The sequence below is a fragment of the Anopheles aquasalis genome, chromosome 3 (genome assembly GCF_943734665.1).
Source record: "Anopheles aquasalis chromosome 3, idAnoAquaMG_Q_19, whole genome shotgun sequence".
NCBI classification, from domain to species: domain Eukaryota; kingdom Metazoa; phylum Arthropoda; class Insecta; order Diptera; family Culicidae; genus Anopheles; species Anopheles aquasalis.
The window spans coordinates 56,958,549-56,982,548 of record NC_064878.1 but is presented as its reverse complement, the minus strand read 5'-3'; the positions used below and the strand labels follow the sequence as shown (position 1 = coordinate 56,982,548).

Sequence of the window (24,000 nt, the reverse complement as noted above, 5' to 3'; positions counted from 1 at the left end):
CCCAACCAGCAGCAACCCGAGCAGCAGCATGGACGGTGAAGCCATGTTCTGCACATTATTCGACATTTTGGGGCTGACTGGCTGGCGGGTTGGCGGGCATTTTTGGATGAATAAATTTCCCAACTTATCTGCACCGACATCGGGCGTGCGGGGCCCAGTAGTATCGGTCCTGCGCAGGATCACACCTATAATAATCCGAACAAGCAAACGCAACGTAAAATTTGCAACACACGAAAAACCCGGGGCTTCTGCAACCGGGAAAATGGGACGGGGGAGTGGGGATGTTGGAATCCATTTTTCATGCCCAACCAAAAAGCCAAAAACCGAACAGAAGGAGCAGCAGCAGCAGCAGCAGCAGCAGAAGAGAGGAGTCTTGTGGTTCCGGGGAGGTTCCTTCTCCCTTTCCAAAAAGGGGATGCACGCAGATATTTCACGCACGGGCACGAGTTATTAACTGTTGAATGAAGCTATCGGAAGGTAATAAATTGAATGCCCACATTCGATAATCCTATTATGGGCGGGGTGCACGAGCAAGGAAGCTGCTCCTGGTGCTGATGCTGGAGAAAACATGGAATTAATTCATTTTCATATTCAATGCAGTCTCCTCCGGAACCGAGGAAACGAAAGAAGACGGCCCGACGATGTCTGCAAAGAAACACTTTTGGGATCCCTTCCAGCTTCTTCGAAACCAGAGTGAGTGCGAGTGTGTGGCTGTGGCACAAGGACTGGTGGCTAGGCTGCCGCCTGCACGCTGGCAGATACATACTTGAATGCCGAAATATATCTTCGGTGCTCATAATGGCATACCACCTGAAGCACTAAATGCCAACTGGTCCGCTCTCCTGGTCCACCCCAGGAGCTATTCTCATATTGAATTGGCATCGCATCGTGCAACGCATGACGCAGGAGAGAGAGAGAGAGAGAGAGCGACAGAGAGACTGGGTCCAATAAATCATGAACCAACTCTCGTGTGTGTCCAAGGACCGGCTCATGTTCTGGTGTCCTTTTCATCTTTTCGGCTGGGCGATCCGGGGTACCTCAGCACCAGGCCCAGAATGAATGACTGCTGCTGCTGCATCCAGCGTCGTAGGACGACTCCCGGAACACCACGTCGGTCGGTGGTCACATCCTTCACTCACACTGGCCCGGAGAGGCGAAGTCCAGGACGCTTTTACAACCGCCGCCGCGGTGGGTCCAGTCACCGGTCGCTGTTGGGTCTTTCGAGTGGAGAAATTATTAGTTTCTGTTGGACAGAGACTGCGCTCCGTCCGTCCCTCGGCAGCTCAACATTATGCTCGTATGTTCCAAAAGGTACCTGGGGGGGGCACGAGTGTCTGTGGCGGTTACTTTCCTATAACGCCGCCCCCAGAAAAGTGGACAAACCGTCAAGCCCGGAGCCTGGTGGCCTAGAACGTGATTAGAACAACGACATAAAACAGCAGCAGCCAACCGGAGGGAGTTTGACATAAGCTCACCGCCTTACTTATGGCCACCAACCGGTGCATGACGTTGGTTTTGAGAGGTGACTGAAAAAAATGGCCTTACCCGACGCCGTGGATACTATCTGGACCGGAAACGGCGAGACAACGGCCGTGATCCACAGGCGCGGTCTCCAAACACAGATCTCTTACTCACTCTCGTTTTTCTGTCTTTGCATAAATGATTTAAGTTAATATTTGCATAGAATATCCATAAATTTATTGAATTTGTAACTTAAACAAATCCGACCATCCGCTTCGACGGTCAGGACGGTGAGCCGCAGCAGCAGCAATCCCTGGCGATCGTGTATCTTCGCGCCCATCCAACATCCGGGCCCCCTCTCGAAAAAAGGGGCCAGGCATTTCCACATTACATATGTCGATGGCAATCCAATGGGGACGGAAGCTCCGGAACTGCGCTCCGGCAATAATGCTGACCAAACGTTTACCGTCGTCATCGTCGTCGCCGTAAGCGGATGATCAACATACTCCAACCTTCATTTCGTCGGATGGTCCGGAGCCACTTCCGGCCAGAATGCCGCCACCGGCCACCGAAGGACAACGGAAGGGGACGAGGTCACGCAGAGGATTTTTGTTGGTCGGTTTTGATGAAATGGCAAATACTGCAACCCGATGCCAAAGTAGTTTGCAATCTTCTGTGCTGTGTTGAGTGCTCGAGAGCGTTTTAAAATCGATTTCCTTTCACCGGAAAGGGGGGAGAGGGGGGAGCGATTGTAAGTGTGTCTGAGAGGGGGTAGAATCGTGGTCCAGAATCCGGGAATTGAGCAATCCGACGCCGACCGATGCCGACGGTGAAAAGGAATTAGGGATTCTTTTCCAATCTAATTCACCGGGATCCAGGATGCACCGACCGACCGACACATACACATTCGTGTCGTTGTCGAGAGGCTCCTTGAAACGTCGTATCCTTTACCGTACGGACGAGGGTAGTTTTCTGTTTTTCTTCGGCATCCAGACCGCCCGCCAGCCAGACAGACAATGGTTACCCGGTGCTGCTTGCGGAAATCCCGTGCATTTGTTGAAGGGCTCGCCAACAACTTCGTTGTTTTAACTACAATAACTTTTGCACAATGCAGTGTTGATGAGTAGCGAGAGGAAGAGACGGGCGCACATTATTACAGTTCCGTATGGTAAATGTAATGTTTAATCATCGCTAGTGATGCGTGTGCATTGCAATAGCCAATGGATCGTGATGATCCATTATCATACTAGGGTGAGAGCCAGTTTTGCAAACAGTTTTACATTGTTTTTGGTAACTTGGAGCACATAGAAAGTATAGACACTTGATAATTGAACTTCTCCTAAAAGCATTGTACACAGATTTGATCTAAACACGATCGTTCCTTCATTTCCAGCTAGTTTTACTGTTTGCATCGTTAGCTGGGCTTCTTAAAATGGCATTCAAATGAATTTTTAATTAGCGGTAAATTGTTATTGGCTTAACGTTAGTTGTCATTTGATGCCTTGGAATAACAAACGACTACTAGATCTCTTTGCGATTGTCCTTGCGAAAAACAAAAGTTGATCATAGTAGACTTTGTGTGGCATAATGCGTCAACGCGATTTTGACAAAAAGATTCATGTTTTTCCAGAATATCCACCAGAAATTATTGCCATTTTACCTCCCATTATGCAATAAATTCTCATTTTAATCCTTTGAGTGATAAATAGACGACGTTCGTGTGCTGGCAACATGAATAGAGCATTGAATGAACAAAGAAAAACATAGACCATAAAACATCCAATCTCATACACGATGAGTTTCCGCTTTGCAACACTCATCGTCCGGCTAAGAAAACACCTTCTTTCATCACAGGAACAACCACTTACCTGTTTCAACGACATGACCATCAGGGCCCGGGAATAACGCCTTAATAGGGAAGGTACTAGGTGCTGTAGCCCCTGAAAAGCCCGCAGTACCAGTGCAACCTCTCATCAACCTGCCTTCCCACTTGGCATACCGAAGCGTACCTCTCCCGTGTCCTCGCGTCCCAGCAAAAGGCTGGCTTCCAAACTGTTGCACCTGCTGGAATCACTGTGTCTAAATTAAAATATTTAAAACATAATTAAATTACACTTCACCTGCACCGCGCTGCAAAGCGGCCATGGCGTCTCAAAAATGCGTCCCCAGCACACCCCCCGGTAACCAAACAATTTCCCTCCACCACCACCACATTCCTTTGCGTTCCGGTACAGAGTAGCTGCAACGGGGCAGTAGTGGTGATGATGTCGCTCCTGCTTGCTTGCTGCTGCTGCTGCCGCCCAACTTGTTATTACAATTTTACACTTCAACGCCAATGGGTACACGCCGCCAGTCCGAGTTCCGGGACTTTCCCGGGGAAAGCACAAGCCACCTCCCCCAGGTGCCAGCAACAAGCCAACCATTTTCACACGAAAGCGCCTCGTTGCGTCGGGTGACTGGAGAAGGTTCGTTAAGAAAAGACATTTTTCCTCCGACCATGACCGGGACCACACTCGTTTGCCACCACCGGTTTACCGTAGTTTTCTGGCCCATGGATTATGCAATAGGTGGTTGGTGCATTTTGGTGTCCAAGTGCAGTGTCGATGGATGGTTTGGGTTTAAGACGCAGTCCGCCTAACGCCACAAACGAGGCCGCGACGAAAGGCAACAACAAAACTTGGGAGCAATATTTACGAGCACTTCGCACGACAACCGGAATGGAGCAGAGGCAGAGAAGCAGAAAGGCGAAAAGCCCAAGCACAAAACTACAAAGAAACGGTAGGAGGGGTTTAAATGGTTATTTATGAAAATTTGCTCCCACACGAAGAGGTGCCGCCACCCATCCCTGTTTTTTGTCATGGATTTGTTCCAGCGACCGCTCATAATTAAAGGTAAAAGAGTCAATTTCAAATCGAACGAACGAAGACACTTCGTTTGCAATTCGCAATGCGCTTTGGTTGTAGTTTGCGACATCGTAATCTGCATGAAGAACGCCACACGCTAGCGCTCGCACTCGGCTGCGATAATAGGATTTTATTTTAGCTCTTATCGAAACCGCTTCGTGCCAATCCGATTCAATCCAAGCCCTCTGAACGAGTAATAAGCTACTTGAGTTATGGCGGACACATTTTAAAAATTTTCCCCACATAAAAGCCATACTGGCGCACCCGCTTTTGGGCGACACTTTCGCGCGCGGTAAACAGGGAGCAAGGATTGGATAGCACTCGCAAAGTGCTAAGCATCAGCTGCTGCTACATTAACCTGCTTGCGAGCAAGGTTGGAGGCTAAAAAGAGGGTAATTTTATTTATTCGCCTCGAAAAGTGGCGCCTCCATTACAGTAATGCTTTGATGGCTTTTCTGTGGTGATCGAACCTGGAGTGGCTGTCAAAGTTTAACAAAAAAAAGCGCAAAACAGAGGATCAACAGTGGTGTTTCACTTTTTTTTAACTCATGTTTGAAGTTGTTTTAAATGAAGAATTTTTTTTGGGCGCCTCCATCCGAGGCGCCTCCATCCGAGGCGTCTCCATCAGATCGACTTATATGCTTTCGATCGCTCTCCATCGCGCTTCTTGTTCACAAATGCTGCGCACCTATGCTCCTTCCATCGGGCGTTCCACTTACAATGCCTTGTCGTAGTTAAACGAACCATATCAACCATTTTGCCATTCTAATCGGCCACTTAGCTTGACTGTTGCGACTTGTGCCGCGCGCCAACCGGGGGGGACAATTTAAGCAAACAACCCCATCGTTACTGTGGAATCGAATCGAACTTTCAGAAAACATACACATCGTACAGGGAGCACGAAACAGAGGCACGCAAATGGTCCCAGGCGCTTCCCCCGAAAGCACCAAACACCCGATTACGATGCCTCGCAACATATTATCCCCCTTACTCCTCGCGCCCCCGGCTCAAATGTTGGCTCTGATTCAATCAAACCCCCCGAAAATAAGATAGACAAATATGAGTAGCATGCCCCTCTCCAAAAAAAAAGGCGAAAAAAGCTGCCTCGGAAGCCACCAGCAACATCAGGGCAGGATATAGACAATTTATGGCTTAACCAGGTATCCGCACAGGCAAAACATAACATGTTCCTTTCGCCTACAAAACAATAACAACATAACAACGGAACGGCAACCTGCCAAAACGGGGGAACTCCCGCGCTCCACCACGTCCTCCTCCTCCTCTTCTTCCATCGTCGTTTGTGATTGATTGCGAATAATTTGCTCGCTAAATCATGTTAATCGCCGGCATGTTGCTGTACGGTTGAATGCTAAAAAACACCGGAAATCGAATAAAGAACGATTTCAGCGAACGTCCATACGGCGTCCATGCGGGGCTGCTGGTAGTATTGCTTTTTGGCCCAAAATCCGGGAGCTTGCTGGATGTCGATTTATTTGTTCAACTTCATGTCCCCTTTTTGGCTGCCAAAAAAAAGCCACCAGTTCAATGGCTCGAATCGGACCGATGCGGTTGTTTGCATGCCGAAGATGGTGCCAACACCGACCAGAGTAAGCTAACACGTGGTCATGATTTTACTCAACGAAACATGTTAATGCTACTCGTGCTGCTGCTGCTGCTCGTCTTAACTGTAATCATAATGTTTACTCTGCGACAACGGATTGTTGCACTCGCGCCACACTAACCGTTCACGGTTGCGAACAAAACGAGCGAGAGAAAGATTGACATCCTGCAAGCGTGGAACGGTCGTTCCCACGTGCTGCTGCGCATAATGTAAGGTTTATCGTTGCACGGCATTTTGCATTTCATTTTGCAAAGTAACTTTTTGGTACCCTTTCCACTCCTCGAGCGAGTGAGACACGACGATGGATCCGAAGGCTACTAATGTTTACCCAGGAAAAAAATAGGAGGAAAATTGGAGGAAAAAGAAAAAAAACCAACAGCAAATGGAGCAGCATAAATCAATTTTATTTGATTCACGCTTGCATGAGCGCGCGCGCGCGCTCTCGCGATAGCAAAATGGGAATCGGAACGGCGGAAATCGAATTTAGAGGTTCTGCAATGTTTAAAACAAAACGGCGGGCTCGCCGTTTGCACCTGGTAAGTGAACTATCGGTTTGCTGTTCAGTTCGATCGGCATTTGGAGGTCGACCTTGGTGTAGTAAATGACGGAGGTTTTTTTATATTGTTTTGTGTGTAACATGCCGAGACACTCTTGAGCTCCTTTATTGCATCATTATAATGATTTGAAGCAACACTCTGCTTCAGCACCAGACACTCTCTTGTCTGTGAACCGAACACTAATGAAGAGCAACAGAGCGAGATAGTGGCAGTCGTGCTGGTCGTTATCGAAAAATTTATTTACAAAACGCATCCTGACTAGTTTACCCAACTTAAGCTTATGTCAACAAACCAGCATACCCTATATAGACCACAAGTGTTTGTCAGTGTCTCCGCGTAGAGCAAATGACCACACTGACCGTGCCGGTTCGTTGTTGTTGGCAGCACAAACTTTTGGCACCTCCGGGACACTCTTTCCCCCTTTTTTAACATCATCATCAACAGGCCAGAATGGCCTCTGGAGTCTCACCTCTGGAGTGCTCACTCTCGCCGCATAATGCTTTCGATGGTGAAATTGCTTGACTTGACTGCCTTTGCGGCGATGCTGTATCGTGGCACCGGTGAGCTACCGGTTTCTGTCGTGCCAGGAAGGACTTCCTGTTCCTGCTGCTGGTCGTTGTTTACCTTGCACTCTGTGCTACCGGATTTGCGTACCAACACCGGTCTACCGTTGGTCGAGGGCTCAGTTACGGCCGGTGCGCTGGTCTCGAGCTCCTCTTTGCCAAACGAACCCACAGCACCACCGAAAGCTCTACCGGAAAGCTCGTTTGATCCTGCAGCTGTCTCCAGCAGACAGTACGCAGCCATCGACGGACAGCTTCTGACACGCAGCCCATTTAGCTCGCTCAGCAAGAAGGGAGGAAGAGCAGCGCTAGGATAATTCGGTGAACAGTATGGCCTTCTTGCAGCCTGGCGGCCGCTTGCCTTTCGCTTCATTTGGCCACCGAAACTGTGATCGGAAGTCCGGTCTTCATCCTCCGCATCCACTGAATCCTCTCCATTCTCCTCTTCCTCATCTTCCAAGGCAAAGTTTCGTGAAACTTTACCGATTCTTTCGTGTTTAACCAACGCTCCATCGCCATGCTGGTCGCCGGAATGGCCAAAAGCAGGTGAATCACGTAGCACCGCTTCGTCCCGTCTTCCCGCCGTCGTGTAATCGGTGGCAGGATCCGTTAATGAAGGCACACTCAACGGTCCGTGGCCGTAGGTGGTCGTGTAGCAGCCGGCAGCAGGTCCTGATAATAACATCGGCGAGCATCCCGTCATTGGTGGCTGCTGATCCTGGTGCTGCTGCTCCCGATGCAAATCATTACGCACTATCAGATGATGGAAATCGGTGCCATCGGCACCACCAGCACCACCACTACTAGCGTGGCCATGAATGGATTGCTGAAGCTGATGGGCGACGGATGGTCTCATGAAGTCAACGCCCGGAATTCCCCCGGGACCAGCGGTCGGTGGATAGGCAAAGGCAAATGGTGAACCCTGTGACAAGACAGCGCGTAATCAGAACAGGAATCAGCTAATGAAGGGAACAAAATGACGCGGACGTACCTGGAAGTGGCCATTCAGGATCATCTTGGCGTTCCGCTGGCGACGCGTTCTCCGTCGGCGATAGTTTCCCTGCTCGAACATATCGTTGGCCGACGGATCGAGCATCCAGTAGCTGCCTTTGCCACCACTACCACCACCATTACCACCACCATCCTCTGCACTGTCCGTACCTTTGGGGCTAGTGGGCGCCTTGTCACGTGGCACTTTGATGAAGCAATCATTCAACGAGAGATTGTGGCGGATCGAATTCTGCCATCCCTGGCGGTTCTCACGATAATACGGGAAGCTACAGGACAACAACAATGAGAGAAGAGATTCAGCTTAATTTAACATTCTTTTCACACACCAGTAGATCACAAAATTCACTTCACGAACGCACTTACTTATCCATTATGTACTTGTAGATGCCACTAAGTGTGAGCCGTTGATTCGGTGCACTGCTGATGGCCATCGCGATCAGGGCAATGTAGGAAAACGGTGGCTTCTCGGGACGGTGCACCGATTTAAGGAACGAAAACGGTAGCGACCAATTGTTGAGCCCAAAGTACGAACTCCCGAGTGTGCTCACACTATGATCCGCTCCGTGCGGCAGATATCGACCTGCGGTTGCCGCCGGATGGTTAAACAGAGCTAGCTCATGGTTTAGGCTTTGAATTTGCTGAATAGCCGCAGCGTACGAACTGTATGGTAGCATATTTCACACGCTAGGTAACTCTCCGGACCACACAACACGCACGCACCACGATCACTTAAACACTCGAACAAACGAACGATATCCGCGGTTCCAACTTCCAGCAACGCTTACTTGTAATCCGGCTTGGGCGAGATGAGCTGCGCGACTAAGACCTCAGTGCGCGCGCCCCTAGTGCGCACCCGCCCGACGACAGATCGCTCGACGCCATTGCGGTCTGTTCGCGCATCGTTAACTACTTGCCTCCCAGGGGCCAGGCGCTCCTCGGCTCGAGGGTGATCTATTTATTTTATGCAAAACAGAAACACAACTACTTTCATCTTCCATAAACACCGACGCGACGTGACGCGGCGCTGCGCAAGGATCGACGATTTCCACCCCGGGATGCCTCGGTTTCCCTCGCTGACTCTCTCTCTCTCTCTCTCTCTCTCTCTCTCTCGCGGACCCAGATTTCCTTTATTTATGCTTTACAGTACATTGAATGTCATAAAACGCGGCACCACGCAGCAGAGATGCCACACCGAGCGCCGTCACCCTCCAGACCCCTGGAACGGCAACCCCTTTGCTCGATGCTTTCCTTCAGCGCGATCTTCGGCGGGAGAATAGCGCTTGCGCGCATCATCGCACACGCTTATGACGGGGGCGGACAGGCCGAGTTTTCCGGCTTCCTTTTCGCTTTTCCGGTCGATCGGATGAGCGAGCGAATGAGAGAGGGTGAGAGAGCGCCTGCACCACGCTGGTGATCGCGTGCAGTGAGTAGTGATCGCGTGCGTGTCACTGGCTCCACCCATTTTTATGAACCAATCACGATCGCTTGTCGCAACCAGCAGGGAGCTGCGTTTTCTTCACGCAGCCGTTTATGCTCGATCGAATGCTTTCTTCACGAATGTGAGATCATATTCCCAACACGATGGGAAATAGATAATTCCGGCCTCGGTTAGGGGTGAGATTTCTATGCTGTGTAAATGTTGAACGGATTAAAAACTCATTAATAATTTTTATGAGTTGAGAAATTCTCAAGAGAGGATTCCCATTCGAATCATTTTAAACTGATTTTAACTGAAGTTGGATTGCACTACTTTCATTTAGTAGGTTGAGCTGTATTTCTCGAAACTCAGTTCGTAGTTCATTTCACTTAAAGAGAACTGGTAAAATTGGATTTCATCTCAGTTTTTTATTGATTTTTTGAATATTAATCTTCTATCCTATATTTTTAACAAGTCAGTAATATTTTAAATTTAATGTTTAGAAAGGAAAATTCTAACCAAAAAAATATCAACAATATCGCACTGTTAGACCAGCTAGTCTTCACGTATTAATACAAACTCAAAACTACTTCAATGACACATCAAGTGTTGATATTACTTTCTTTTCAACCTTCTAGATTACCGAATATGCACCACAAGCAAGGTCTGAGGGAAAAGAAAATGATTCAATTGCTTCCACGAGCGCAACCTCACACAAAACCAGCATTTATTGACGTCCTTCGGTCGATTTGCAGACCCTAGATCAACAGGACGCAACCGAGGATTCGCAGAAAGCACCGGCAGAAACCGCTAACCCCTATACTATTGTTGTTTGTACAGCCATTCCGTGGTCATTCTGCCGCACCTACACCACAGCACAATCCACGAGTGAGAATTGCAAAATAAGCCCCGCACTACTTTGAAGTCAATCGATCAACCGGAACAGCACCGTCAAACTCATAGAATCGCCGCTGCCGCCCCTAAGTACGCAATAAACACCCGTGGAAAACCCTCTCACATAGAGCATGGTTTGGAAAACGTTCCGTCTGGTGGCGGTCCGGTCGGCCAACCAAGGTCTTTTATCTTTCCAGTCACGCCGCAGTCAGTCTTTTAATCTTTCCAACCACTTTGAGAAAGAAGTACGGAGAAATAAACAAAGCATCCATCATAATAAACACCACACACCGGGCCACGCATGGAGGTGTTGTGCTGTTGGTTATATTCCGAGGATAATTAGGTGATGATTCGACTGAGGGACCCATCGGCCTTTTAAGCCTTTTAAGTAGTTCCGGCCGCCAGCATCTTTAGCTGCCGTTGTGGTGCGATCTTACAGGTTAGGCCCCCGAGCCGACATATGCCATTTCGGCCACCAACAGCAGCAGCAGCAGCAGCAGCAGCACCAGCAACAGAATGGTCAGCGTCAGCGAGGAGAATGATATTTTCGTCGAACGCAAATGGGAGATTGCCATTCCCGTGAACGCAAACACACTCTTGCAAATGGGATGCAAAGGGAAACTTCAAACTTCTTTTTGGGTGGAAAAAAAACGATCAAAGAAAGACCGGCCGGAGTCGGGCCTTTTTTTTACGATCGTACCGAGAGGTTCTCTCCGTGTGGCGAAAACGGGAAAACCAAAAACATCTGCACCAACGTTTAGGCAGCAGCATTGCCAGAAGGTCTGGTTCAACCACTACGCTACGCAAGTGCTTTGCCCAAATCGGGAACTGTTGTTCCCAAGTCACGGGCTCGAACGCAATGAGAGCTCACTCCTTTTCCACTCCACCATCGGATGGATCTTGTTTTTGCTGTCAGCAAAGCGGAATCGGCTCGGCTAAATCCCCGTGTGTCCATTGGATTGCATCCATATTTATTGCTGTTGTTTCAGGCGACCGCATTTTCATCTCCACACCTAATCTCAGTGCCGCCGTCGGAGTGTTTTCCTCCTGCTGTTTTTTTTTTTTTTTTTTGTTGGTTGTGTGCATGTCTTCTGATTGTTTTATCTGTTCCAGGTTTTGCAGCTTTCACCACTCGCTTCTCTCTCTCTCTCCTGGCTGGTTTTGTGAGTTGGCAGCAGCAACCGAGCGCCAACGTGCCCCGTTCGTTATGATATATGATTTGCTTGTAAACTGTCTTCGCCTTTGGTCTCGCTCCACGTTGGAACCGGCGAGCATAAGTGCTTCATGCTTCTACTGTTTTTTTTTTCTTTTTGTTTTCTTTTATGTTTTTTCGAGTTCCTGGTGTGCGTTGCAATCCCTATGTGCCCTTCACAATCAGGAAGCGCCTTTAATAGGTTTTCCTTCATGACACGCAACGTTTTACGATTGGTCTCAGTGTCATTCCGTTTTCCTGGTCACCGTCTGTAGCGGTTGAGACCCACAACAATTGGAAAAGAAACCAGAGCGTGACACAGCAAGAGCACCACAATCGAATCTCATCGAAAGCATTCGGAAAATTGCAACGCAAGGTAATCAAATCTCCAATGCACCCACCAACTTTCACCTGGATGCCCAAGATACTGCAATTTCAATCCGTTATTCTCGGACTCTCCCGGATGGAGTTGGTGCTTCTTCGCCCAAAAACTGACTCGTCACGGTTGTGGGACATCCATCGGTGCACCGACCGCCGATGTCGCGTGAAAATTACAAAGACCAACCGTCTTTGTCGCGATCCGTTCTGCTGTGTCGTGTGAGTCAATCGGTTCATGCTTCCGCAGCAGTCTCGAGAGCTCGTGGCCGGAAAGGAAGCCGCTTACGGAGCGGAATTTTATGATTGTTTTTCTAACGGCTTTACATTTTCCAACTCCTTCCTTCTTTGGGAAGAAAGAGAGAAGGAGAGAGACAGGCTGTCGGCCGTTCGGCAAACCGTTTACCGACCGACAGTTTACGCGGATTGCACCGCGGACGAGCACGTGACATTTATGGCGTTTTGCTGCCTTCCAAGGAACACAACCGGCGAGCACGCCGCTGCCGCCGCCGTCGCGGTGCTGGTTTTGTGTTCGATTTTTCACTTCCAATCCTGGTCTCGGTCCCAGTGGCTTGTGGTGTTTAGGGAAAAGCCAAACAGTGGGCACGGTGGAAGGTGGAAAAAGTGAAGAAAATATTTTATATTTGAACCGAACAAACATCACTCTCTCCTCTTTCGCTCGACCGGGACTTGGGGGGGGGGGGGGGAGGGGGGGGTGGTTCGATGGCAAGGGGTGCTTTTGCTCCAGCGCAACGGTGTGACGGCCGTGATGCAGTAACGAATTAGTGTCGCTATTTGTTTTCTTTATGTTTGCTTAATTGACGTTAATACACTTCGGTGGCAGAGGCACGAGGTGAAGAGGAGCAGCAGCAACAGACGCAGGCGAGACCGGCCACGATGCTGGTTCACGCCGGTCTTTCGCTCGGTTTGCCGGGGTGTTTTCCAGGGCGTCAAACGGTTGCGGTTCTGTGGGATCACCGACTGCCGGTGCAGAAGCATCCGAATTGAGGCGAAAGAACCGAGATGAAGCCACTATCAGTTGTAACAACATTCAGTGCGATGGCCAACCAATCGTCGGTTGGATAAATTGTATTTTCTCCCGAATGGAGCTGCCACAGTAGACTCCTGTCGGTATTGAATGAATCGTTGCTCTTTGCAATTCGGGATCGAGAAAATTCAATTTAAACCACCGTTTAGTCACTCCGAGCTATCCATTTGCATTGCTCAATTAAGCAAAAATAGTCAATATGAAATTGCATCTAAACCTGAACACTCAAAAAAGGATCACGCAATGTTTTAGTAGTAGCAGTACAAGTGTATCGTTTTAAAAAGAGGATGTTTCATTTCCAAAATAATTTTGTATATTTTCGTCTAGGTACACAAGCAAACTCTCCGCTCTGAGCACGACACTCATATTTATTTATTGATTCAGCGGGCATCGTTGCACAGCGGATAAAATATAGCTCCTCTAACCTTTTACCAGCAATCGCGACAAGAAACAGAACCTTGCTGTTCCGCATCGCCGTCTAAAGTACCATCATCGTCACCATCTACTGCTGCAAGTCCTCGGGAGCTGTGGGCTGCCAGTTTGGATTTTCCGTGCAGCAGTAACCGCCACATTGGAAATACGGGTGTCACATTCCCCGGCGAGTGCTATTTGTTTTGATTTGTCCTCACAAACGAGCCGAAAACGAGTGTGTTCGCCCCGGGTCCCGTCGGGATCGTGGACTACCGGACTCCTGCCGCAACTCGCGACAAGGCGAACTGAGTGACAGTTTTGCAGTTAGTGGCCGCGCGACTACAACACCAAATGCACACTGAACTGAATTCCACACCCGGGGATGGGTAGCGACACTTAGACTAAACGTTATGGTGCATTTTTCCTTTCGAAACCCCTTTTTCTCCTAACGCGTGCTCGCGTGCATTCCTACAGTAGCGTGCGGTGACTTATTTTCTTACTGGCGGCTTGGCTTCGAGCAAAGATATTCGAAAAACCATCATCCGTACTTTCATTTCCATTTTTGGAAACTCGCACTCTCACTCTGGCTTCATTCATTTGGTCACGCGTTGCACATTGGATTAAACTATTAACGAGAAGGAAACGTAAGGTAACAGTTAACTGACAAGCATTGTTAGGGCCCTGACGTGGATCACCATTCGGGTTCGTTAATGAGTGTCATCGTTCGAGAAAGGTAGCAGCAGTTGAAACAATATTTTACATTCATTTTAGAGATACTCGACTTCGTGCCGGCTTCTGACTTCTTCTAAGCGTCCCATAGTTAGTCCCGGTGGTCGCCGTAGACACATTTCAACTCGAAACCAAATTCCATTACTTTAGCGTACTTCGCACCAAACACCAGACGTAGCGCTGCCGCTGGTACTCTCTTTCTCGGTGGTTTTGCGAAAATGTTGATACATTTTCGACTCCCGGTGACACTGCCGGAATTTGTGGCCGCCGAAAAGATTAATGTTACGACGACGGCGACGAGGACCGAGCACCAGCATGGTATGGTGCGAACTGCAGCGCGCGAACTTTGGCACCGCAAGTGTGGCACTCGCGGCTCGCGCCTCACCGGCAAGTAGGAATTTTTGGCAAACTGGCACTGCCACTGGCACTAGCGGCCAGTCCTCGTGCCTGTCCGGTTCCGGTGTTTTGAATGTTATTCCGGATTGAAATGTAGCGTGACGATGCACTCCACCACCATGCACTATACCACCGGGGACTTTCTTATGAGCCGGAACACAGCACAAACCGGGGGGGGGGGGGGGGGGGGGGAAACGGCCAGCGAGGAGACACGCGACCACACAGTCGACACAGTCTCTGTGAAGCTCATTCATGGAGTATTTTTAGGGTTTGATTCACCGTTTAATACCGACGAAGGGCTGTTGTGAATCACCCATTAACAAATGCACGATCTGATGTATGTGAGATACAAATCAGATAAAAGTTGCTTCAAATATCCACTTCTAAACAGCCAAGTTGTCCTTTAACAGTTGCTCCTGATCTTAGTAGTCGTTTTTCTGCCACAAACCACAAATCCTCTCCCAGGGTAACCGCAGGCCGCACGTACAGAGCCTACTACCATTCGTACACCCAAAAAAACAAAAACGATCGTTTACGTTAAACGATTCCCTCGGACCGGACACAAACCATACTGATGCCACCATGCAGCTTCCCGTGTGTTCCGCAGCGGATGTAAGCCGTTAACCGAACGAACGAACCGATTGTTTGTGTGTTTTCCCAACGCGCTCGCGATCGCGATCGGTCGATTCTTTTTTCCCGATTTTTATTGACTTCGATTTGGGTGGTTTGGTACCGTGGCGGCCATAGTATCGTCCGTTTTTTTATTGTTTCCCCATCCGGCCTCACGACGCGTCACGTCATATGGCCTTATGGCACGCTGTTAATCACATTCACTTCACGAACGATATTTTCTCCCCACCGATACATTGGTATCGAATCATTATCGCTTCGCAATCGTTAACTGGAGGATGGGAGGCCCGATGCCCGGTGCAGTCAATACTCGCGAGCGCACACGGCCAGGATCGTTAGTACGCCGGGTATGCCGGTGAGCCAATTGCGCCTCGCTTGTATTTATTTGGTGCGCGATTGTTTATTTGTTTTGAATTTTACACCATTTTTGCCCACCACCAGGGAAGGGAAGGGTTGGGAAGTTTTCTTCCAAGAACATCTAACCACGGGTGGTCAAACATCAGGGAAATTAGGATGCCTTACCATCCTTGTGGTGAGGTAACCAGCGACACGGAACGGCAAACCAAACGGCACCACACCAAAAGGACCGCCGGATCTCGCCGGTGTTTTCCTCGCACCTAAAAACCACCACCACGGGGCGGTAGCTCGTTAGCGGAAAACCGAACTATAATCTTTAACCCGCTTGCGTTGCCACAATGACGTATCTAGCGGTAAAATATACATTTTTTACGAGCCACAAAGATCGTAAAACGACGATCACGCACGCACTTTGATCTTGTAACGTTTAGCGCTACAACGTGTAGTCGAAGATGAGTTGTGGTGGCCGGTCGTTCGCCGGTGGTCTGTGGAACTCGCGTCGTTATGCGATTTTACTAATTCCTTCGCAATGCCGCTGGTTGCTGGTGCGATGGATGAACACACATATTCCAATATGGTTTCGATCTCCAAGCAATTTTTGTCTATTTATTGCCGCATCAAAAAATACGTCCGCCCACCCAACATAAACGTTTCAATTGTCCATGAATAGCAAATTAAGTACTGGTGCTTCCGGCTGAACCACACTTGTTCCGGGTAACCGATTATAAAGTTCCCATAAAATGTGGTCATGTTGCACCGATTCGCCACACCGCTCCAGGGGTCCATAAATCGTTTGTCTCGTTTCATGACTTCATCAAAGATCAATCACCCTGGGACTGGAAGGAGGCCGATCTCCGTGTGACCAGAGATATGGCACCAAAATCCTATCTCGCTCGGCAATTCGACATCATCACGACATGTACGTGCATTAAGTGTGGATCAACTTAAACGCTTTAATTGACATATTTTGACGTCAGCATCTTAAGAAGTCGTAAACATTCATACGGGGCTTGGGAAACACGGTTCCGCTTATGCCCTGGCCTTGATGTTTGACTCCTATTCTCGGCCTAGGCAAGGAAACGAGTGGCAGAGGAAAACCCATCAAAACGGTTCCCGGGGTTCTTCCCAACTGCTGTGGCATGCGGGCCCTGCGTCAAACGATTTTGTTCGATTCGTTCCGAGAAGCAATTTGTAAACAGATCACATTTTTCTCACTCCAGGGAAATTTCCTTTCGGCACCGACGGACCACCTTGCCCATTCCCTTTTGCTGATCTGGACGACAAGACGACGCAGTCGTTGGGATTGGAGAAAACAGCCACCCAGCCAGCCAGCAGAGTGCATCCAAGGAGATAGTAATTTATGCACATGACAAACGAAAATGTCCACAGCTCGCTCGTAGCGAGCGACTCTTAATGCTACATAAAGCTAATGAGTGGTAGTAAATCGCGGAACGACATTTCAAGAAACTACTAACTGCCTGCCTTCCGTTTGGCGGTATTGCAACAAAATCACAGTATTGTTGGACCACCCAACCGGGCATCCTCTTTTGCACGGAACCCCGGCGGTTCTCTGTGTGGAAATTCTGCCCTCGGTTTTTTTTTTCTTTTATTTATTTTATGTTCACCAGAGTTTGGAAACTGAAATGGGTAAACAGATAATCGGAATGTTTCTCAAAATTACTGAAAACCAAAAATGATCCATTTCCCTGGAACCGATTAGCCCTCAAATCAAATGATTGGATCAAATGTTTGGATCATCGAGCCGCGACTACAAACCAGATCGCAGTTCCGTCGCAACCGTACCAGCTCTTGGAAATCGTAGTAATTTTATGACCATCATTTATTCCCAATTGCGCGTACTCCACCGGGTTCAGGAGACGAACACCGGGAACAGGCACTGAAAGTGACAGGTTTTCCCCGGTTCCAGAGCCAGAGCCCCCTGGAGGACCCTAACCCAAACGAGGGCAATGTGCAGCGCCCCGAGAGTTCGTTGCGATTGGGTCGTAAAACCTGGCCGTCAGCGTCGAGGTCGAGGTTTGGGAAATGATTTAACTACTTCCAGGGAAAAATTGGGGCGTCTGTTTGTTGAATACCGCACAGACTCATGCGCTTCAATTACTTGAAGATTACATTACCCAAAGACCCGTGGCTGGCCTTGGTGCTGCAGTTTTGTCGTGGTGCATCTCGGTGGTTCTGGCCGGAAGGTGAAGGCCTGGCTCTACCCGCTGTAGAGCGCCTTCGCGAGAGAATGTCTAGGTCCGGGATTGTGGCTATGCCAAAAAGGGAACAGAAACTCCACCACTTACAGACAAACGTTCCAGGCGCAGGCCGACAACTCCGTATACTCCGACTCCGACGTTTGATGACTGTATGTCCCGGGGCAACGCCATCGGAGACAGTTTTATAGGTGAAAGTAATGGCGGGTTTCGGGATTTTACAACCGTGTTTCGTGGCGGGATGCGCGCGTGGATGCGGTGCATTCGGAAGCTAATGCGTTATGTGGTAGTAAAACTGCCGTCGAGTAATTTGAGCGCACGGAACGTTCCGCGAATGTCCAATGTCACTCACGGCGGAGCAGCAGCAGGACACGTTTGATGGTGCCTAGCGGCTGGTTGAAGTGCGTGCTGCGTTTGCGTTGAGATTGTTAAGATGAAGCCATCCCATCCACTCCCACACGGTAACGATCTTCATCAACAATGAGCCCATTACAGATTGGTACAAATTTTATTTTTAAGCAATGTTCTCGTCGCTCATCACTACTTTGAAGATACGCTAACGTTGTATGAGAAGTGCATGAAAATCGAATGTCCTGCTCGTATCGCAATCCAACGATTAAATGTCACCATTTCCTAACAGGATACACAAATAGCATTCGCCATTTGTTGCCTTGATTTAGTGATTATTTTTTCAACAAACCACAAAATAAAGACAATAAATCACCCGCAGGAATGCTGAGTGCTGAAAAGCTGCCCGACACATCGTAGTCATATTTTGATTCAAGAAGATCAACACGTCTCTTGCCATTCTACTACTCCTATGCGCTGTTGCGGGTTTTTGAGGCGGCCGTGATGTTTCGGTTAATTTTGTTCCAATTTTTTGTCGATAAACGTGAGTGAAAGCGATAAGGTTCCTTGCTCTATTTTTAGTGTAGCTTGGTGGTGCTTTCGGCTTGAAAGAATTGGAAACCTTTTATACCACACGATTCCGAGAAACGAAAAAAATGTTTATTGTAGATCGGAAGGCTTCTCGAAACAAATAGCAATCCCATTTTTTTTAACATATATAAGGACGGACGAGCCGTATGTTTAAGCAATCCCATTTACTCATTCAGACCTTACTGTATGGTTGAAACTACAAGTCCCAAAATGGAATCGGTTTCTCAACGAATCCCATTTGAATCTTTGAAGTGAAATATTTGAAATATTCCTTCGTACAATAAAGGCCCCGTCACACTGATGCTCTCATTAAAAGCGAATAGAATTCCATCCTTATCAGTGAAATTATGTTGAAAAAACACATTAAAAAAGCAATTTGATGGAGGTTCTATTACCTTCTATGATTCCGGCCTATATAGGCTTGTCTAGTCTAGTCAATTGGTATGCTAATCAATTAAATAATTCCTATTTTCAAATAATCTATAGCCCATAGTGCGTTGGTTACATGGGAAACCAAAATATGGTGGAATATTTGTTGTGAAATACTCGGGCAGCGAAAAATCCGATAAAAAACATCTGTGTCTAGCGTTATCTCCGGAATACTATGGCCAAGTGGTTGCTGTGCAAGCGAGAAGAAGTTCCTTTACGTTTCCAAGATTGCTGTTCCTCCGCCGCCGACCTTCCGGAGCTCGCGAGGGTACTTCGCTTTTCTGATCGTGAACTAGCGCGCGTCCTGGCCGGCTGATTTCCCGGAGGCGGCAGTAGTATACGAGCGGCATGGATTCCTCAGCCGATGCCGGAAAGGAGGACGATGACGAGAGCTCTTCCTCTTCCTCCTCCTCCGTGTCGGAATCCACCCCGAAGCGCACCGAGTTGGACGAGTTTCGGGAAAAGTGGCAGCAAGAATTGAAGAAGGAACAACAGCAACCTAAGCATGTGGCCAAATCTTCCAAACCAACTGCGGGCACCGCTCGAAGCGTAGCTATCGGATCGGGGAATAATAAGGAAAACGTGTCCGTTGAACAGCAGGCACGTTCCTTGTTCCTACAGGGTACGGAACTGGAGCGAAGCGGTAAAGTGTTCGAAGCTATGCGGCTCTACCGGAGGGCCACCCAGCTCGTGCCGGACATTGAGTTTAAGGTGTTTGAGAAGAAGCCGAAACAACCGGTACCGGCTGATGCAACTGATGCCGCTGACAGCAGCGCGATGGACGGCCTCGCGGAGCGCATGGTCGAAGCAAACATCGACGAGGAAGAGGAAGACCTCGAGAACGTTGATCTAGTACTCCGGTTTCAGACGCTCATGGGACGATCGGGCAAACTGTTCGAACGAGCCGCCAGTGATCGGATGCTGATCGTGACGGCTGCTCATCTGTCCGATCTACCGATGGAGCTCATTCTGTACATCCTCCGGTGGGTTGTGTCCAACGAACTAGACATGAAATCTCTCGAACGATTCGCTTCCGTCTGCCGTGGTTTCTTTCTGTTGGCACGCGATCCCGAAATCTGGCGTCATGCGTGCATGAGGTACGTTTGGGGTTGTTGGCGGCAAACGGTCGGAACTCATCCCTCTTTCTCTCTTCCCAGGGTTTGGGGTGTCAATATGGGAGTATTGAAGGGGACACCATTTAGCTCTTGGCGTGAAATGTACATCAATCGGCCACGGGTACACTTTCACGGATGTTACATCAGCCGGGCGAGCTATCTGCGATCGGGAGAGAACAGCTTTCAGGACCAATTCTACCGCCCAATTCAGCTGGTCGAGTACTACCGATACGTGCGTTTCTTCGCCGATGGCCAGGTGTTGATGTTGACGACCGCCGATGAGCCACAGCAATGCGTCGCCAAGCTGAAGCAACGTTGGCCAGCACAAAATGAAATCCTTCGTGGCCACTATCGGTAAGTGGAGATGCCAACGAGGCGTGCAACACCGTCCGTTCCGTCTGCTAAATCTGACTCCCTTGACTTGACGTTTGTAGATTGTTGAACGATGAAGTGATCATTGCAATCCAGCGAAACCGTCCACCCGCGCCGCGAGTGGGTCGCAAGGGCCGCGAACCTGAACCGGAGTACGGTCAGCAGACGTTCTTCGTGGAGCTCCGCATCGTAAGCACGAGCAAGCGACCGTTCAGTCAGCTGCACTGGAAGCAGTACTCCATGGTGCAGGTGCGCAGTGATCAAGAGAAAACGACCCAGTTCGAGCTCGTGCCGTCAAAGTATCCACCGCTCTACTTTTCGCGCGTCAAGAACTATCACCAGGAATCGGAAGGACCACTAAAGTAGCTTGAAGCCGTAGCCCAAACCTGTGTCCACCTGTCGTTTGCTGATTGCAATCATTCGCGATCAGTTCAGTTACTCATTTTACTATATTAACCAGATCCGGCTCTGTCGATCGAATCGTACCTTCTGTGGTGGTTGGTGGTCATGATAATTCGATCAATAAAATATTACTGTTACACCAATCGAGTGTCACTTTTGTTGTAATTGGTATTGGGTTTTGCGCGAGCAGTTTCCACTTACGTTTATTTCTTTTGGAATCCCTTGCTGAGCTTAGGTTGTTGAATTCTAAAATCTGATCGCACGATCGCTCGATACACAGCTGATACACATAGGCAATGGCAAAACCCGTAGTATCCTCATCCTAGCTATAGGACGAGTTCTTATCAAATACTGACCGTACAAAGCGTTGGAATAGGAATGGCATGCCCTGCTCACGTTCAGGCTTTGGGATTGTTTTTCATCAGCTCAATATCTGCCGCCATCATGTCTGCGATCAGCTGTAGGAATGTTACCTTCGGCGTCCAGCCCAACTGTTGCTTGGCCTTGCTGGCATCACCGAGCAGCAAATCGACCTCCGTCGGTCGGAAAAACTTGGGATTGATGCGCACACGTACCGTTTCCGTACCCTTCTCGATGCCAACCTCGTCCACACCCGATCCACGCCACTCGATCGCCCGGCCAATGTACTCGAAGGCCTTCTCCACGAACTCGCGCACCGAGTGTGTCTCGCCGGTGGCAATGACAAAGTCTTCCGGTTTCTCTTGCTGCAACATCAGCCACATCGCTTCCACGTAGTCTTTCGCGTGGCCCCAGTCTCGTTTGGAATCGAGATTACCCAGTTCTAGGCATTCCTGCTGTCCTAGCGATATCTTTGCGACCGATCGGGTGATCTTGCGGGTCACAAAGTTTTCTCCGCGCCGTGGCGATTCATGATTGAACAGAATCCCGTTGCAGGCAAACATATCGTACGCCTCGCGATAGTTGATCACAATCCAGTAACCGTACATCTTGGCGCACGCATACGGCGAACGGGGATAGAACGGAGTTTTCTCGTTCTGCGGCGTCTCAACCACTTTCCCGTACAGTTCGGAGGTAGAGGCTTGGTAGAACCGAACCGCCTTCTCCAGACCCACCGTCCGGATCGCATCCAGCAGCCGCAGCGTGCCCACGGCATCCACTTCCGCCGTGTACTCGCTGAGATCGAATGAAATCTTCACGTGGCTCTGTGCGGCCAGATTGTAGATTTCCGTGGGCTTCACTGCAGCAATGATCTTCACCAAGGCGCTACTGTCGGTCATGTCGCCATAGTGCAGTTTCATCTTGCCTTCGCGGTGCGTTTGGGGGTCCGCATAAAGATGCTCGATCCGCGAGGTGTTAAACGTGCTCGCTCGTCGTATGATCCCATGCACTTGATAGCCTTTGTCAAGCAAGAACTCTGCCAAATAGGAACCATCCTAGAAAATAGACGACGTGGCAAGAACTTGATAGGAAGCACCGGCTCTACCCAATAAAACAAACGGATGACTCACTTGGCCAGTTATCCCCGTTATCAGTGCCACCTTTCGCTCACGATCCGGCACTGCAGAACAACTCTCCATAATGCTAAGATAATGTAGCCGCAGTAATTGTAACTTCCCAAAGGGCCCGCTTATTGATGTTGTGGGTTTATGTGGACCGTTTCTCTATTGTTTTTGTTTGTTTGAATAGTGTTGATGATGCGCCGACCTTTGATACCGGCGGCCGTGATTCATGATGAAACCGTGTAAGTTAGTTTCTATGTCTTTTATACGACCTACGCACAATGGTTGCATACAACAGTGTGAAACGATTCAATTAACCGCAACGCTAGATTAAAATGCTTCGCTGAAATAACGAGAAAACGAGGGTATCCTTTTTGGTAGTTTTTCTCGTAAAAAATCAATTTGACTTGGGATTGATGCGCACACGTCCCGTTTCCGTACCCTTCTCGATGACGACCTCATCCACGCATGTTCCACGCCACTCGATCGCCTTCGGCTGATGCACTCGCCAATATCAATATACATCCAACGGACGGGATAAATGTAAATGATCTGAAAATTATGTTAAAACTGAACCCCAGGCGCCTTGATGAACAAATTTCTTTCCAGAATGAGAGCATCGTGCAATCAACTTCAAAAAAAACTACTACTCATAAGTCAGCGGATGTTTTTGGAACAGTGGCCAGTGTTATGTATTTAGCCGATATTAATAGAGGCTAATTACTGCTGGACATTTTTTTTGTTTCTCTCTCTCTCTTTGATCTCTCTCCCTCCCTCTTTTTCTAGTGGAGCGGCAGCTCTAGAAGAAATAGCCAAGGATTTTGCCTCCCAGATGTTTCCGGCGAGCCTCCTCGTGATCCATGATGCCACCGCTGGTGGTGAGAACCACGTAACTGTAGCGAGTAGAAAAGCAAAAAATGAAACTCATTAGTATTATGGATTGCTGTGATCCTGCGAGTTAGATAAATGAAAAAAGGATGTTGCTGAGTTTGTTTCCACTTCCGTTGAAGCGACCGGAATATGGTAATCCATCCGGCCGAGATTAAACGCTGGAACAGAGAGGGTTTCTCTCTGATTGCTCTAGCCACCTAAAGGGATCACTCGCCGATCGCATCGTAGGCGACGCGGCGAAATTGGAACTAAAGACGGCATACTCTCGACTGCCCAAGTCACGGCCACTAATCAGCCAGAGACGAATTAGAGGACACGTACCCGAACTGACGCGACGGCAGCAGATCGTTGGTCCAGCGCTCGATATCATGCAGTTTGACATCGAAGCGGGGCGAGATGATGCCGGCCTTGTTGAGGCGACCGGTCAGGTTGACCACGACCTTGCCGCTGCGATGATCATCCACGATCTCGAACTCGCCGATGTAACCGTGCTTCATCATCACGGTCAGGAACTTGATCACGACCTTCGAGTTCGGCCGGATCAGCACCTGGCGCTTGCCGCGCTTCTCCGCGTTGTTGATGCATTTCAG

General features: G+C 49.0%; 4 protein-coding genes across 6 annotated transcripts in view; 1 reads left to right on the top strand and 3 right to left on the bottom strand.

Annotated features, from left to right (window-relative positions):
• LOC126578850 (40S ribosomal protein S15Aa) overlaps positions 1 to 24,000 on the bottom strand; it is a 296,185-nt gene that overhangs the window by 271,460 nt on the left and 725 nt on the right. For 2 of the 3 annotated variants that reach the window (XM_050241791.1, XM_050241792.1), the window contains exons 2-3: positions 23,732 to 24,000; positions 23,185 to 23,412 (exon numbers count right to left, since the gene is read on the bottom strand). The exon at positions 23,732 to 24,000 is cut by the window's right edge and continues 56 nt beyond it. In XM_050241791.1, coding sequence (XP_050097748.1) covers positions 23,319 to 23,412; positions 23,732 to 24,000 — 363 coding nt within the window. In that variant the 3' untranslated portion in view covers positions 23,185 to 23,318. Of the gene's footprint in view, positions 1 to 23,184; positions 23,413 to 23,731 lie in introns of those variants that run through there. The other variant, XM_050241793.1, reaches the window with a different exon arrangement.
• Positions 7,023 to 8,883, bottom strand: LOC126576826 (forkhead box protein N1-like). Its single transcript, XM_050238128.1, has 3 exons — positions 8,480 to 8,883; positions 8,097 to 8,382; positions 7,023 to 8,027 (listed from the first exon to the last, which is right to left on the bottom strand). Exons 1-3 carry the CDS (start codon positions 8,788 to 8,790, stop codon positions 7,023 to 7,025), a joined length of 1,602 nt encoding a protein of 533 aa, XP_050094085.1. The 5' UTR covers positions 8,791 to 8,883.
• LOC126578836 (F-box only protein 9) lies at positions 19,231 to 21,181 on the top strand. The gene is made up of 3 exons (XM_050241776.1): positions 19,231 to 20,246; positions 20,307 to 20,618; positions 20,699 to 21,181. The coding sequence occupies exons 1-3, from the start codon at positions 19,498 to 19,500 to the stop codon at positions 21,000 to 21,002; spliced, it is 1,365 nt and encodes a 454-aa protein (XP_050097733.1). The 5' UTR covers positions 19,231 to 19,497; the 3' UTR covers positions 21,003 to 21,181.
• Positions 21,204 to 22,742, bottom strand: LOC126578838 (GDP-mannose 4,6 dehydratase). The gene is made up of 2 exons (XM_050241779.1): positions 22,529 to 22,742; positions 21,204 to 22,453 (listed from the first exon to the last, which is right to left on the bottom strand). Exons 1-2 carry the CDS (start codon positions 22,595 to 22,597, stop codon positions 21,437 to 21,439), a joined length of 1,086 nt encoding a protein of 361 aa, XP_050097736.1. The 5' UTR covers positions 22,598 to 22,742; the 3' UTR covers positions 21,204 to 21,436.

Bases quoted from the DNA above. Each gene is read 5' to 3' on its own strand.
- LOC126576826 (XM_050238128.1), bottom strand. From the start codon at position 8,790: ATGCTACCATACAGTTCGTACGCTGCGGCTATTCAGCAAATTCAAAGC. The intron at 8,383-8,479 runs GTAAGTGCGTTC...GTTGTCCTGTAG, and splicing joins TACAAGTACATAATGGATAA to CTTCCCGTATTATCGTGAGA. The intron at 8,028-8,096 runs GTACGTCCGCGT...GTCTTGTCACAG, and splicing joins TCCTGAATGGCCACTTCCAG to GGTTCACCATTTGCCTTTGC.
- LOC126578836 (XM_050241776.1), top strand. From the start codon at position 19,498: ATGGATTCCTCAGCCGATGCCGGAAAGGAGGACGATGACGAGAGCTCT. The intron at 20,247-20,306 runs GTACGTTTGGGG...CTCTCTTCCCAG, and splicing joins TGGCGTCATGCGTGCATGAG to GGTTTGGGGTGTCAATATGG. The intron at 20,619-20,698 runs GTAAGTGGAGAT...TGACGTTTGTAG, and splicing joins ATCCTTCGTGGCCACTATCG to ATTGTTGAACGATGAAGTGA.
- LOC126578838 (XM_050241779.1), bottom strand. From the start codon at position 22,597: ATGGAGAGTTGTTCTGCAGTGCCGGATCGTGAGCGAAAGGTGGCACTG. The intron at 22,454-22,528 runs GTGAGTCATCCG...TCTATTTTCTAG, and splicing joins TAACGGGGATAACTGGCCAA to GATGGTTCCTATTTGGCAGA.